Source organism: Entamoeba dispar, genomic scaffold (assembly GCF_000209125.1).
Source record: "Entamoeba dispar SAW760 scf_1105229458985 genomic scaffold, whole genome shotgun sequence".
Classification (NCBI taxonomy): Eukaryota; Evosea; order Mastigamoebida; family Endamoebidae; genus Entamoeba; species Entamoeba dispar.
In genome coordinates, this window is record NW_001853466.1 from 1 (window position 1) to 14586 (window position 14586).

At 23.5% G+C, this 14586-nt stretch overlaps 6 protein-coding genes across 6 annotated transcripts in view, besides 26 other annotated features; 2 read left to right on the forward strand and 4 right to left on the reverse strand.

Moving 5' to 3' along the window:
• Positions 1-59: 59 nt before the first annotated feature.
• Positions 60-83: a sequence feature (AT_rich).
• A 176-nt stretch (positions 84-259) lies between these two features.
• Positions 260-285: a sequence feature (AT_rich).
• A 284-nt stretch (positions 286-569) lies between these two features.
• Positions 570-612: a sequence feature (AT_rich).
• A 21-nt stretch (positions 613-633) lies between these two features.
• Positions 634-688: a sequence feature (AT_rich).
• A 115-nt stretch (positions 689-803) lies between these two features.
• Positions 804-838: a sequence feature (AT_rich).
• Positions 839-1015: 177 nt separating this feature from the next.
• Positions 1016-1061: a sequence feature (AT_rich).
• Positions 1062-1441: 380 nt separating this feature from the next.
• Positions 1442-1477: a sequence feature (AT_rich).
• A 238-nt stretch (positions 1478-1715) lies between these two features.
• Positions 1716-1811: a sequence feature (AT_rich).
• Positions 1812-1951: 140 nt separating this feature from the next.
• EDI_318460 (uncharacterized protein) lies at positions 1952-2911 on the reverse strand (the record flags this gene model as incomplete). Its single annotated transcript, XM_001735205.1, has 2 exons — positions 1952-2432; positions 2568-2911. The coding sequence occupies 2 exons, from the start codon at positions 2909-2911 to the stop codon at positions 1952-1954; spliced, it is 825 nt and encodes a 274-aa protein (XP_001735257.1).
• Positions 2489-2562: a sequence feature (AT_rich).
• Positions 2912-3362: 451 nt separating the features above from the next.
• EDI_318470 (transcription factor MYB75, putative) lies at positions 3363-3845 on the forward strand (the record flags this gene model as incomplete). The annotated part of the gene is made up of 1 exon (XM_001735206.1): positions 3363-3845. The coding sequence occupies one exon, from the start codon at positions 3363-3365 to the stop codon at positions 3843-3845; it is 483 nt and encodes a 160-aa protein (XP_001735258.1).
• Positions 3846-3929: 84 nt separating this feature from the next.
• Positions 3930-4002: a sequence feature (AT_rich).
• A 148-nt stretch (positions 4003-4150) lies between these two features.
• Positions 4151-4712: a repeat region.
• Positions 4647-5252: a repeat region.
• Positions 5253-5288: 36 nt separating this feature from the next.
• Positions 5289-5347: a sequence feature (AT_rich).
• Positions 5348-5578: 231 nt separating this feature from the next.
• Positions 5579-5599: a sequence feature (AT_rich).
• Positions 5600-5693: 94 nt separating this feature from the next.
• Positions 5694-5843: a sequence feature (AT_rich).
• A 46-nt stretch (positions 5844-5889) lies between these two features.
• Positions 5890-7755, reverse strand: EDI_318480 (nuclease sbcCD subunit C, putative; the record flags this gene model as incomplete). Its single annotated transcript, XM_001735207.1, has 1 exon — positions 5890-7755. The coding sequence occupies one exon, from the start codon at positions 7753-7755 to the stop codon at positions 5890-5892; it is 1866 nt and encodes a 621-aa protein (XP_001735259.1).
• A 35-nt stretch (positions 7756-7790) lies between these two features.
• Positions 7791-7863: a microsatellite.
• A 326-nt stretch (positions 7864-8189) lies between these two features.
• Positions 8190-10040, forward strand: EDI_318490 (DNA double-strand break repair Rad50 ATPase, putative; the record flags this gene model as incomplete). Its single annotated transcript, XM_001735208.1, has 1 exon — positions 8190-10040. One exon carries the CDS (start codon positions 8190-8192, stop codon positions 10038-10040), a length of 1851 nt encoding a protein of 616 aa, XP_001735260.1.
• A 32-nt stretch (positions 10041-10072) lies between these two features.
• Positions 10073-10152: a sequence feature (AT_rich).
• Positions 10153-10354: 202 nt separating this feature from the next.
• Positions 10355-10434: a sequence feature (AT_rich).
• A 407-nt stretch (positions 10435-10841) lies between these two features.
• Positions 10842-10898: a sequence feature (AT_rich).
• Positions 10899-11806: 908 nt separating this feature from the next.
• Positions 11807-11964: a sequence feature (AT_rich).
• A 111-nt stretch (positions 11965-12075) lies between these two features.
• Positions 12076-12119: a sequence feature (AT_rich).
• Positions 12120-12383: 264 nt separating this feature from the next.
• Positions 12384-12454: a sequence feature (AT_rich).
• Positions 12455-12544: 90 nt separating this feature from the next.
• Positions 12545-12654: a sequence feature (AT_rich).
• A 304-nt stretch (positions 12655-12958) lies between these two features.
• Positions 12959-12991: a sequence feature (AT_rich).
• A 12-nt stretch (positions 12992-13003) lies between these two features.
• EDI_318500 (uncharacterized protein) lies at positions 13004-13660 on the reverse strand (the record flags this gene model as incomplete). Its single annotated transcript, XM_001735209.1, has 1 exon — positions 13004-13660. The coding sequence occupies one exon, from the start codon at positions 13658-13660 to the stop codon at positions 13004-13006; it is 657 nt and encodes a 218-aa protein (XP_001735261.1).
• Positions 13660-13726: a microsatellite.
• A 36-nt stretch (positions 13727-13762) lies between these two features.
• Positions 13763-13891: a microsatellite.
• Positions 13870-14586, reverse strand: part of EDI_318510 (uncharacterized protein) — a gene marked incomplete at both ends in the record, with an annotated part of 2711 nt that continues 1994 nt past the window's right edge. The window contains one exon of the mRNA XM_001735210.1: positions 13870-14501. Within this exon, the coding sequence (XP_001735262.1) occupies positions 13870-14501 (632 nt within the window). The remainder of the gene's footprint in view (positions 14502-14586) is intronic.

A 14586-nucleotide genomic window follows, 5' to 3' on the forward strand; every position in this document is an offset into this window, starting at 1 on the left:
CAATCGTTATAAAATCAAATTTAAATAAACAAAAGGAAAATAAATGAACAGTTTACTGGTTTAATTAAAAAAAAATATTATTTGAGATCAAAATATTTTTAAGATAAAAAGAAACTCTCTATAAGAAAATGAAGTTTGATAATTTTGAACTGAATATAGATAGATCAAATCAATGATATTTAAATATTTTTTTAGTCGGTCAAATTTTACATTAATTTTATTTGTCGGGACAATTTTATAAGGTACATAATTATCATACAAATTAATTAAATTATTATAATATTTCTTTTGAATGGTTCCTTTCACTCGTTTTAATTTTATACTATGAATAAATTCCATTTCTACTTGATTCATTAATGTTTTATTATTATCCATTGATACTATTTCATTATTTTTTTTTCTGTAATAGTATTTTATGATTATATTTTTGCTTTTATTAATAAATCATTATTCCAATACATCATGATTGTTTTTGAACAAATATGGCCATTAAATTAAATAGAAAATAATAGCTAAATTAATAAATAATGATCTTACGTATTTTTATTTAATATGTCTATCTCTTATTCTTTATTTATAAGTTTTATATTTAATTGTCAAATTATTTTAATTGATTGTTCAGTCTCACCACAGTAATTTTTAATTTCATAATCTTATATTATTTTATAATTAATTATCAAAAAAATATGAAATGGTTTTGATTAACTCATCGGTATTAATTAGGTTCTTATGTTAACCAACTCATCATTTCATAAAACATTATTTTAAAGTAGTAGCATATAATAAAAATACTTTCTTGTTTCATTAATTTATATAAAACAAATTATCTTAATATTTTGTAAGACTTAATTTATTTTGTTGGTGTTCTATGACAAATTAAATTTGATGGTCAATAATGATTCTTATTACCAATTATACTCTCGTTTAAAACTATTATTAATATCACGAAATAAATTTCTGTTGAATTCATTGTTTAAATCAACATTAAACTAATTTAAATAAAACAGACAATAGCTAATTATTAATAACTAATATTAAAATAGTTCATTATATTTTAAAATGCTTGAAAAATAGTTAAATAGTATGGCATTATAATTTATAGAAAATTATGATTAAAGATAAAACATAACAACAATTAGTTGTTAATTATAGTTAATTCATCATATTGTACGAAACTGCTTCAAGTTGTAATAAATTATCCAATTATATTTTTTTTATTTGAAACAATAAAAAGAAAGAACTAATATAGTTTGATAACTCAACTACTTACTTCTCAAAATTGAAAAAGTGACTATAAAAAACAAACATAAATTGAATGTAATGTTTATAAATAAACAGAATTATTAATACCAGTTTTTATATGTTTTATTCTATTATTTGTAAAAATCTTCTAAATTCTATTTTATACTTTTTGATATCAAACATAAAGAATATTTAGTACTATTAAATATTTTAATATTAATATTTAACAATATTAGTCTAATTATAAGAAAGTTCATGACTGTCTTTGTTAAGTGGGTTCTTATTTTCATTACATTAAAAAATAGACACACTAATTTGTGAATTTGATTTATTAAATTAAAATGAAAGGGTACATCCAAAGAAAGGAAGAGATGTTATCAGAAAAAAAAGAAACAATTTAAAGACATTACATTTTTCGGATAATATAAGTTCATCTTTCAATAAAACTCTTAAACAATAATTTGATCAAATCCATAATATTTCATTATAAAAAATATTCATTTTTCATTTGTAAATTTTTAACAATAAAAATGAATAATAAATTATTACAAAAATAAATATTTAATTATGGATGACTTACTAATAACATAAATCCTTTAGTCAACACCAATAAGAGGTATTAAAAAAACTAGTTTATAAAAGAAACCGTTGTTAGTCAAATTACTAAATAATAAAATACAAAGGCATTATTCAAGGGATGAGATAATCATTAGTGTTGTATTTGAATAAGAATATTATTAATATCATTACTTGTTAATGTATCAATATCAATAACAACGTCATCTTCTCCTGGTTTATATTTCTGAGCAATTGCTCCTAATACTTGAGAAGAAGCGTTTTTGAGTTCTTGGATTAAGTTAGTTCGTAGTTGAGTTAAAGGGATATCAGTGGGTTGAATTAAAGGAGAAATTTGTGTAGGTATTGGTGTTAGTTGAGAATAGTCTGTTTCTATGTAATTTACTTTTGATTGATTAAGTGATAAGTAATCATTGAGTTGAGATTCAGGTTTTACAAGTGGATATTGATTATAATCAACTAAAGTCATTGGATAATTTACCATTGGGTATTGTGAATTTATCACAGGTAATGGTGCTATGGATTGATTTAAAAGAATTCCTTCTTGGGGTGGTTGAATTAGAGGAAATTCTGTTTGTATTGGAAGAGAAGGTGGTTGTAATTGGGAGACATTACTAAAACGTATTAATACATAATTCAGTTTAATTGATACAAATCTAAGAAGACGTAGAAAAATAAATGTTAATTATTTACTTATTCATAATAAATGAAAGTTAATAGTCTAAATAAAATTTAATAATATAACAAACTGTAGTTGAGAAGCATCACCATAATTATCAAAGAATTGATTAATGTGATGTACAAATGTTAAAAATAATTTCTTTTTAATTTTTGATTCTAAATATGTGTTAGCAATGATTCTTTTCTTTAATAAATTTAATTGAAGACACATTGATTGAAAATCATTTGCTGATAAAACTTCTTGATAATGTTCGTTTAATACAAAATTAATGTACGGAATTGCTATTATCGTTTGTTTAATTTTTGTTATATGGTCAGTATTTAAACAAAATATGACGTCTGATGTTGGGTTTTCAAGAGATAAAAGATCCTCAAGTCCAAAGTGTTCTTCTGATTTACTTGAATTACTCATGATGCTTCGTTCTCAATAAATTATGAGTTCTTTTTGTTTATTTCTTTTTTTCATTTTACTATTTCTTCCTTTCTCCTTTCTATTACTTTAACTCATAGTTCTATTCCTCTACCAATTCTTTCACATTAAACACCAACTAAATTAGAACCATTCACATCACTTGGGTCACCACTAAAATCACTTCTTCATTTTTTTACAATCTCCTTATTTTCAATGGAATTTCACTTCAATTTTATTGATTTTATTGTACCAAAAAAACAATTTATTTTATTTTGTTTTACAAAACAGTTTTAATTAGTTATTAATAAAATAGGAAAATAAATAACAATATTTCAAGAAGAATCAAATCAGAAAAATGTTTTTTTATCAGTAAAACTACAGAAATTTCTAGAAATAAAATCTTATTTGAAGATATTTTTAAGCACAACTCTTTGAACTTCACATCATTCTCATGAGTTCATACATACACACACTACCAATAAACACTTCTTCAGAACCAGAAAAGGTAAAAAAGAAGGTTGTTAGAATATGGACAACAAGAGAAGAAATGTTGTTGATAGAAGGAATTAAACGATATGGAATTAATAATTGGGAAGAAGTTGCTTCTATGGTTCCAACTAGAACAAAGAAACAGTGTAGAGAGCGTTATCTCAATAACAATGAATCAATCTATCATCGACCTTGGAGTCAAGAAGAGGACAATCTTATTCTTCAAAAAAGAAAAGAAATAGGAAATAAATGGACAATTATCGCAAGTTATTTGAAAGGAAGATCACCAAATGATGTAAAGAATCATTTCTTTGGAAGATTGCAAAAAGTCAATTGTATTAAAGAAGAAACAAACCTTCATACCACTAACATTATTCCAAGTGAACTTTCAACTCTTCAGAGTATATTTAAACCAGTAGAGCCATCTCTTTTTTCTGTTATATAGAAAGTTCTATGTACTTTAATTAAGATATTTTTCATATAACTCCTTTATATTCATTTGAAATAATAAAGCGAAAATTTCTTGGCGATTTAAAAATATAACTATTCTATTTTTATTTATGTTTACAATTCTAAAAATAAATTGAAAATATAAAATAAAAGTTCTTCCAAAAACTTTAAAATAGTATTATAATATTTTGTAAAACTTTGATTGATAACGATTATCTTTTAATCAATAATCATCTTAAGAATTTTCAGAAAAGTTGTAATAATGCTTATGGTTATTTCTATTTAAACTTGTATTTACAATTATCGAATTACATTGGAAGAAGTGATGAATAATAAATTAATTAAAGAAGAAGTAGAAACACTTACAAGCATTCAACAATCAATTGATGATATTAATAAACATTATCATTATTATTTAGGAAGTATTAAAAATGAAATATTTGAAATAAAACCAGATGAAACATATTCAGAAACAATTAAAAGAGGAGAAGGAATATTTGATAGAATTGATGAAACAGAAAGAAGAAGAAAACTAATAATAGAAAAAAATCAAGAAACAATTAGAGTAGTTGAAATAATAAAGAATCAAATAAACAAAATAATAGAAGAATATAATAAAGATGAAGAAATAATTAATAGAACGAAGAATGAACTAAACACAAATCATTTGAACTAAGAAAATGAACTAAGAAAATAAAACTAAACCATTAGAAGAAGAAGAAGTCAATAATATTAAAACAAGATTTAATAAGAATAAAGAAGAATGGAAATTACACTACAGTGATTATTTAGAGATAAAAAAGAGAGTAGAAATGAATGAGCACAATAGAAGAAATGAAATAAATAGAAGAATGGAAAGAATATTATTCAATATAATATTTAATTCAGATAAAGATAATTGGAATATTAATACATCAGTATTTGATCAAAGAATAATAAATAAAGAAAATATAATAATTATTTTTGAAGATGAATTTGGAGGATATAATAATGAGAAAATTGATAGATTTAGTTATATAAATGATACAAAACCATTTTTTTTATTAAAATTAAATGATAGAATCAATGGAACGATAAAATTTGATATTAATGAACCAAAACATGCATTATTTTATATGAACAACAATATAGTAGTTTGTTTGAATTTGGATTATAGGAAAGCGATATCCATGTTTATAAATAAAATAATAAAACATAGTCATATTGTTATCAACACTCATTTGAATACAAAAGAATAACAAATTGACTTTATGGAAAAACAACATCCAGAATATTTCACACCACAACGAATCATTATTATTGAAATGAAATGATTTTTATTCATTATTATTTATTTGAAATATAAAAATTAAAAAAGAATATAAAATAAAATCAATAAATGAATTGAACATTTCATTTCAACCTTTAATTTGATAGAATAGTGAATATAAGTTGATACAAATTTAAATACATTAAAAATAAAATAACTTTAAATAGTATTAGATATACTTATTAAAAGGAAATCAACAAATCAAGTATTCATGAATAATAACGTTAGTCAAAGTAAAATGATTCAATGTTTAAAAAACAATTAATCAAAGTTTGTTAATTAACATAAATTAAAATATTCATAAGAATAAAAATTGCAATTACATTAAATAATCTCACTTTTTAATAGGTGTTTTTAGTATAAAATTAATTTACTATGATAATATCAATTAAACAAAACAAACAAAATATGAATGGTTCTTTAAAATTAATAAATTAAAACAATACTAAAATCTTTTTAAAGTACTGAATGATATTATTGGTGGTATTTTTTGTTCTTTTTGTTTAAAACTTTACTTTAACAAAAGAAGAAGTGTTATTAATGAAATAATAATTAAAATAGCATTAATAATCTTATTATAAAATAAAGAATATTTTTATTTTAGTTGAAATAAATATAAAATGTTATTTTAAAAGAATTCAAATTTAATAAAATTTATAATATTTTTACTTTTTAAAAAAAAAAGATTTGAAAATGAAAGAAGTAAAAAATAAATTCATTTGTTTTAAGTTTAAGGTAATTCAATTGTATCACATTTAGTAATTCCATGATGTTTTTCAAATGGACATCTGAATATATTTTTACCTGGTTTATGAATTAAGTCGTGATATTTTCCTCCAATAAAATCATAACATTTTTTTGGAGCTTGTTTTTTCCAATACTTCTTTCCACAAATAATACGTGCTATTTTTCTTTTTCTTAATTCTTCATTTTGCTTCATGTTAGCTGTTTTTCTAAATCTAATACATCTTTTCTTCCATAACATATCTCTTCTTTCCAAATACATTTTTTTTAAATTCTTTTTTAATGCAAGAATTCTCTTTCGTCTCATTCTTTCTCTCATAGTTTTCATTCTAATAATTTTAGCTAATGTCCTTTGATTTAAAATATCTTTTTCAACTCCACTTAATTGCATTTGATGTTTTAATTCTTGTTCTTCTAATTGTCGTATCTTTAATTTAAATTGATTAATTAAACTTCGTTTTTCATTAATTTCATCAGCTTTTTCAAGTAACATCTTTCTAATTAATAATGCTTTCTTTTCTGCTTTAACTTTTTTGATAACTTCAATACTTCTTTTATTATACTCTTTTGCAATTTTACTTAATCTTTTAACAAGACCTCTTGCTTTACATTCTAATGACTTAATCTTCTTTTGTTCTTCTAATTTCTTTTTATAAATTTTTTCTTCTGCTGCAAGTTTTTTACTTAAAATATCTTTTAATGCTTTAATTTTTAAATACCTCATTTTTGTTCTTTCTGATCGAATTGTAGCTGTTCTTATTGCTGCTTTTCTTTCTCTTCGTGACTGAATTCCTTTTTTTGTGATTTTGATATTTGTTTCTATTTCTTTTTTAGCATTTGCTACTTCATTCATTAATTCAGTAGCTTCAATCTTTCTCTTTCTTTTCAAATCTTCTTTTTGAAGCATTAAATTAACAGCTTTGTCTTTAAGATCTTCAATCATTTTAGCTTTTTCTTCTGCCTTTTTCATTTTTTGTTGTTCTAATAATTTTTTATATCTAATTCCTTCTCTTACAATTTCTCTTTTAATTTCTTCTGCTTTTCTGAGATTTAATAATTGTTTTTGTGTTTCTTCAATAGTTAATCGTTTCATCTTTCTTTCCATTTCAACTTCTGTTCTAAATTTTTCAAATTCTAATGCTCTCATCTTTCTTAATTCCATTTCTTTTTTCATTAACGCATCTTTTCTTAACTTTCTTTCTTTATCAAATTTTTCTAATAATCGTTGATGAGCAATTTTAAAAGCTTTATCTTCCTTTTCATGTTGTGCTTTTATTTTCTTTTCCATTTCTTTTCGTTTTTTATTAAGTGCTTTCTTTAATTTTTCTATTTGAACCCTTCGTCTTTCTGCATCAATCTTATCACGTAATTGAATTTTTCTTTGATATTCTATTCGTTTCATTTCTTCTTCTGTGTAATTCTTTAATGCAGCAACATCGTTTTGAGTTTCTATAAAACTTCCATTGGCACGTAACAATGCTAATTTTGCCTCTTCGACTTGTTCTCTTAAGTGTTCTCTTTTCTCAAAGTCTTGTGATTGTGCTTTGATTTTTTTCATTCGAATTTTATGCTCCTTGGCAAGTTCTTCGGTTTGTTGTAGTAATGCCTTTCGTGCTTTTTTTGTTTGTTCTTTTAAAGCATTTCGTGTAACTTCTGCATCAGCAAGTTCTTTGATTAGTTTTTGTGTTTCGTTTGTATTTAATGGATCAGCTTCAACAACAGGAATAGGTTTTGAAGTGTTTGTAGCATCGTTAATCAACTTGTCAATAGAAGATTGTTTTTTTTCTGTTGCATTGACTTTTGGATTTGCAGATACAAGGACAACTAATAATACAAAATACAACAACTTCATGTAAATAATATAAACTTTTTTAGTTGTTGAGATCTTTTTTTCTTTCTTTTTTGTTTTTATCAATACTTTTTTTTTTAATTTTTTTTTAGGTTTGTGTTTTGATTTTTAAATAACAAAATTTAGTAATGTGTTATTGAATATTTCTTCACTTCTTACAACTTGTTTATTATAGAAATAAGCCAACACAGATATAAATTTCCTGGTAGTTGTTCTGTTTAAAATCAACCAGTTGATAGCAAAATGAATTGAGTGAAAAAAAAAAAACAAAAATCAAGAAATGAGAATGGATTTTACATAATAAAAGAAATTAAAAAAAACTATACTTCCAAGAAAGAATATGAAAAAGTGAATTATTTCAATCAACAAGAAATTTTAAATTTTGTGAAAAGAAAAGAAAAAGATATATGAGATGATCTTAAAAATCATACTATCATATGCAAGTCATATACATTTTATTAATTGTTATCAGTGCTCTTGCAGCCCCTAGATGTACACCAACTACAGTTACTAATATTGTTAGTGAACTTAATCCACGTCAACCATACGGAACAAGTTTTCTTGAATTTGAAGCTTATACAAAGGCTTTATTAAGTGAAGAGGTTAAAATTCCACCTGAAAACAGAACTGAGGCTATTCAAAAGAGATTGAATCAAATCAATAAACAACAACCACAGGCAGTCAATAAGACCCAAGAAGTTAATGAACAAATTGAAAAGATCAATATCAGTATTAAAACTATTGAACAACAAAGTGCTAAAGTTAATGCCTCTATTATCGAATCATTAAAGAAAATTAATGAAACACAAAATTCAGAGAAACTTGAATTAAAAGCTAAAATGGAAGAAGTTGCTAAAGAAAAAGCTTTAGTTGAAGCACTTAATAAGAAAAAAGAAGAATTAAGAAAGAAAACCCTTGAATATTATAGACTTAAAATTACAGCAGAAAAGATTGTAGAAGCACAAGCAGAACAAATGAGAAATAGAAGAAGATTTATTAGAGACTTTGAAGAGGCTAAAAGAAGAAACACAGAAACAAAAGAAGCAGTTGAAAAAGTAAGGCAAACAGAACATAAAGAAAGAGTAGCTGCCATTAAGAGAACTAAAGAATATTTAAATAACTTAAGACAACAAGATATTGCACAAGAAATGAAAGAAAGAGCTGATAATTTAAAGAAAGAAGAAATAGCAGAGATGGTAAGAAGAAAAATGTTAATATTAGAAGAAAAAATTAAAACTGCAAAAATTCAAAATAATGAAGAGGATAGAATTAAATTAGAAAAACAACTTATTGAATTAAAAAGATATAAAAAAGCAAAAATTGCATGTGCTAGAGATGCACTTAGAAAATATAAATTAAAACAACAAAAGAAAGTAGAAGATTTAAAACAAAAAGTACTTGACAGTAAACTAAAGAATAAATTAGAAATTGCAAAGAATGATTATATGGGAAAAATTAAAGCAGAATTAGCTGATGAAATTGATGAATTAAAAAAACAAAAAACAGCTTTTGAAACAAGAAGAGTAATTGCTCATAAAAAAATTGCTAATGAAGCACAAATTGAACAAGATACCTTAAACGCTGCAAAAGTAACTCAAATGAGAAAGAACAGAGAATATGAAATGAATAGAAGGGATATTAATAATATGAGAAATAAAGTACTTAAAGCTCAAAAACAACAATTAGAAAGAGATGCTACTCGATCAATTTTAAATAATGTTATTGCTAGTAATGAAAAAAGAAATGCCTTAGATAAATCAGCTACTTTAGATATCCAAATGGCTAAAGGTGATACTGCTAATAAAAAGAAAATTATTCACACTGTCGCTAAAGAAATAAAAAATTCAGTTGAAAGTGAAAAGAAAGGAATTGATACCTTAAAAGATAAAGCCGTTAAGTCACAACAAGAAAGACAAGGTCTTAAAGCTCAAATTGCCCGTGATATTCTTATTGATGCTCATAATAGAAAAATAAACCAATTAAAAGAAAGACAAGAAGAAATTAAAGAAATGGTTCAAGACAGAATTAATAGAAGAAATAGAAAAGCTGCTTTGAAAGTAAACAAAGCTGAAAACAAAATTGCTCTTGCTAGATTACAAGGTAAATTAGATAAGAGATATGTTCTTAAGAGAGAAGAAGTTGCTTTAAAGAATGCCAAAGCATTGTCTGATGCTGTTAGTGGCGTTCTTCCAAACAATACAGACAAATTCATGAAAATCAAAACCTTTAAAGTAAAATGTGGTAAATTAGCTAAAAAAATGTCAACTCCATGCACTGAACCAAAATAAAAATACGATAACTCATCTAAGTTAATGTTTTGATTTTTTTCATATTAATCAAAATTTTTTAAAATAAAAGAGAACTTTTAATTAACTTATAATATTAATTTTATTTAAAATTGTAAAATCATTGATTCTCAGTTTTTAAGTGAGAATAGTTTATAGGACATTCTTATTATTGTCATGTTAAGACATTCACACTACCATATGTACTAGTAATTGAAATTCAAAATAAAGTTTAGTTATTTATTTGAAAATTGTGTTTTCTTATTAATACTTTTATTCTGTTGTTAATTGATCTAATAGATATTTTTAGAATTGTCATTATTTTATGTTTACAATTTAATTATTAATTTTTCTTCTTGTTAATATTCTAGATATATTTATTTTGTTTTTATAATAAGAAAAGTAGGAAACGTTTCTCCATCTTTAATAAGTATTTTTAATGTTCCTCTTTCTACTTTTATTCAAATTATTTGAACAATATTTTATACAGCTTCATGAACATAATCTCTTCGTTTGAATATGCTAAGTATGCAGCTCCTTTTGCAATAGCACTAAGTGGATTAAAACTCTTATCAGAAATTGATTGTCTATCAAATAACCCACCAACTTTATCTCTAATTCTTGGCATTTTACATGTTTCGCCATTTAATATTATTAACTAAACATCTCATTTTTATATCTTTTCTTTGAGTGACTTGTTGTATTTTATAATAAATTCTTCATATATTCCTCTTTTTTCAGATTCTTCTTCAAATTCTTTTCTTGTAATAGTAGAATCGATAATTTCTTCATCATAACCATCAGATAATAATATTTCTAAATTTAATTCAATATCAATTTTATTACTTAATTCAATTTTAACTCTTTCTGATTCTTTCTTTAATCTAACTAATTTCTTGTTCAGTATTGTCTTTTCTTTTTGAGTTATTTCTTGTTTCTTTTTATAATGTCTTGAAATACTTTCTTCTTTTCTCTAAGAATATCAGTCATCACTTTATCAATTTCATTTCCTCCAAAATTTTAATTTTCTCCACTTGACTCCACTCCAAGAAGATTATTTTCTATTTTACAGCATTTACATCTAATGTTCCTCCAAAATCAATTACTACAATTTTATTTCCATTTTTATTGTATTTTGATATTCTCTTTTGTATTCACTAATCGCCATTGTTGGTTTATTATCAAGTGAAATATTCTTAATTCATGATAATTTACATGCTGTTAATGTTGTATCTCTTTGTCTATCATTAAAACAGCTGGAACAGTAACAACAACATTTGATATTGGATGATTACCAAGTTTTTCTTGCCCAATTGCCCAATAGCGTACAAACATTTTAACATCATTCAACTAACTTCTTCTTGTTCAAATTATTCAATACATGAGTTAATTGATCATAGTATTCAATATAAGCACTTCATTTATCATACTTCTTCCTTTAAATGGTTTCACGATTTTCATAATTCATATCATTTTTATTTCTTCCTATAACTCTCTTAGAATCATAAATAAGACATCTAGTATGAATGTCATGTTTTGATTTATTTAATATAACAGCAAATCAACTACTAGTTAATTATGAGAGAGGAACACATAGTAGTATTTGTTCTTTTCTTAATTCATCTTGAAGCATAACAGGTTCATTTCTAACAATACCGTAATAAGCAACTGAAGAGAAAGTAGTTCCTAAATCAATTCCAATTGAAAATAAGACTTATTGTCTATTCATCAAATGGAATTTATAATTGAATTGAATGCTATGAAACATGTTTTATTTTAAATTTTTATTAAACCAAATATCATTCAATATTTATGTTTTTATTACTTAAAAAATAAAAAAAAAACTTACAAGAAATAATAAAAAAATAGTGAAAATTATCTTTTTTATTTGTCAGTCATATTATAATATTTTATTAATCTATTATATCTTATTTGAGTTGTTACAACATTTATTCCTTTTTCTTATGATTATTTATAAAAACTGGCGATACAAATAGGTAAATATTATAGAAACATCATTACAAAAAGTTGTTAATTGTTTATTTAATTATTCTAAATAATCTTATAATTTAGTTAATTTTTCAAGTAATAAACTTGGTTGTTCATAGGCATATAACGGAATTATACAGATGTATTTGTTTAAAAGTGTTCATTGATGAATAAATCATTTTTTAGTTTTATTCTTTTTAAATACTATTAAAACACAATCAGATTCGTACATTAATATTAATGTTCATCAATAAAAACGAAGTACTAAATTAATTATTAAGAAATTAAAAGGATAACAACTAATTATCAATTTAATTTACAATCAAATAATAATAAGTTCAACTGACTCAACAAGCCATTAATTAAATACAATTTATATTTAAAATTGTATGAATATTTAATAAATAATAATTATATAACAAATAAAAGAAGGTATAGTAAAAACTTTAAAATGTCATATCAAATAAAGAATGTACATAAAAAATATCATGAAATGTATTTGTTTACATTTCTTCTTGTTATATTTTTTATATCAATATTCTTTAAACATCTAAAAAAAAATACCAAACTTAATACAATAAATTATAATGAAATAATAAAATGAATTGTATTTTCATATTAAAAAAAAGAATTAGAAAGAGAAATTAAATAAGAGTTTAAACATAAACTCAGATAATAAAAGAAATAATTTAAAGAAAAGAGAATTTATGAAGATTAGTATAATTAAATTGTATAAGCAAAAATCTTCCATTGAAAAAATTATTTGTAGCTAAATAAAGTTAGAACTCTTATTAAGTATCAACACGAGTAACTTCTTTTCTTATTTTCTTGAGGTTGTGTGAATAAATAAAAGTCCACTAACCTATAAATTGAGTTTTTCAAAAATCATTTAAATGAAGGATTGATTATTAGTTCATTACACTCTTTTTTGGTTTATATGAAAAAATAAAATAAAAATTTTAAAACAAACAACACATTTAAAGAGTAGGAGGTAAAAATTCATTCATATTTTTCATTTCCATAACGTCAAGTGTTACACTTGGCATTGGTCCTATTCCTTCTTGTGATTGTTGTGGGATTGAAGTAAGAGTTGGCATGTCATCAACAACAGGTTTAATACTATCAACATGAGTTTCTTTTGTTTTATTTGTTTTAGCAAGTTCAACGTAACGAGTTTTTTCTGTTTCAGGTAAATCTTTCCACATTGATGATAATGTTGTCATTCCTTTTCCCCTACTTCCTTTTTCACGAACATTTTCTCTATGATCTCTACAGAATAATAAGAATGGATTGCACTCAGCTCTATTTTTACCAAATTCACTTCTTACTTGTCTTTTTCGTTTATTTCCAATATATTCACCTCCAAGCATAACGATTTGAACTGCAGCTGCTTTTCTGAAATCATCTAATATCTTTTCATTCTCTTCATTTTTCCACATGATCTCAGCTCGTTCATTTGCTTCCTCATAATCACATTCTCCAGCTTTGACAATATCTCTTGATTTCCAATAAATGTATAATGCTTGTGCCATTTCCTCAACATCTTCATTTGCAATATCTCTTTTTTTCTTTTTCGTTTTCCCCCCATTTAAATTAACATTAGGTTCTAATGGTTCAATAGGTGTTGGTTCCATTTATTTTTCATTTTTAGTTTTTCTTCCTTTTAATTCTTTTTTCTTATTATTCTTTTATTATTTTTTACTATTATTTAATAATTCATCAAAAACAAAAAAGTATTTTTTTTGGTTTTTCTCTTTTCTTAAATTTTAAGTTCTCTCTCTTTTTTTTTTTTTTTCTCTTTTTAAAAACAAAATATCTTTTTTTTTTCTCAAAAACATTTTTTTTATTTCTTTTTCTTCTTCTTTCCAATAAATTCAACATATTCCTCATCATATTGTTTAAGAATGATCATTACTTGTGGTGATTCTTTTGTATTTTGGTTTGTTTCAAAAGATTTTTTGATTGTTGGATATTTTTTAATAAAAATATCTTCATTTTCAAAAGATATAATCATAGCTTTGATAATTTCTGGATGCATATCTTTAATTGATGTTTCATTATACATAATACTTCCAATATCTACTTTGTTTAGTGTTGTGTATTCAAAATTAATTGGATTTCCAGATTTAATTTCTAAAACAACTTCATTAATATTTTTTATTTCAATTATTTCATCCTCATTGATAATTTTAAATCCTCCATCAAAAAGAATCAACCTATCACAATTATAATCTTTTATTATTTTTTTTGCCTCTTCCATTTTAATATCTTCTTTAAATAATGTTTGAATTATAAATCCTTCACTTCTTAAATTACGTGCTAATTTTAATGGTTCTACACTTTTTATACTTGAAATTATCATTATTTGAGAAGTATATTCATGTTGTGATGTTGGTTGGATTGAATAAACAACTAAATCACATACAAATCCATAATTTGTTTCATCTATTTTTCTTATTGATTCTTGATGTTTTTCTAGTGGATAATAACAACCAGACAATGGAGTTGATGATAAATGAGAAGATGGAGTAAGTTTTTGTGTTTCATTGAATTAATAAAA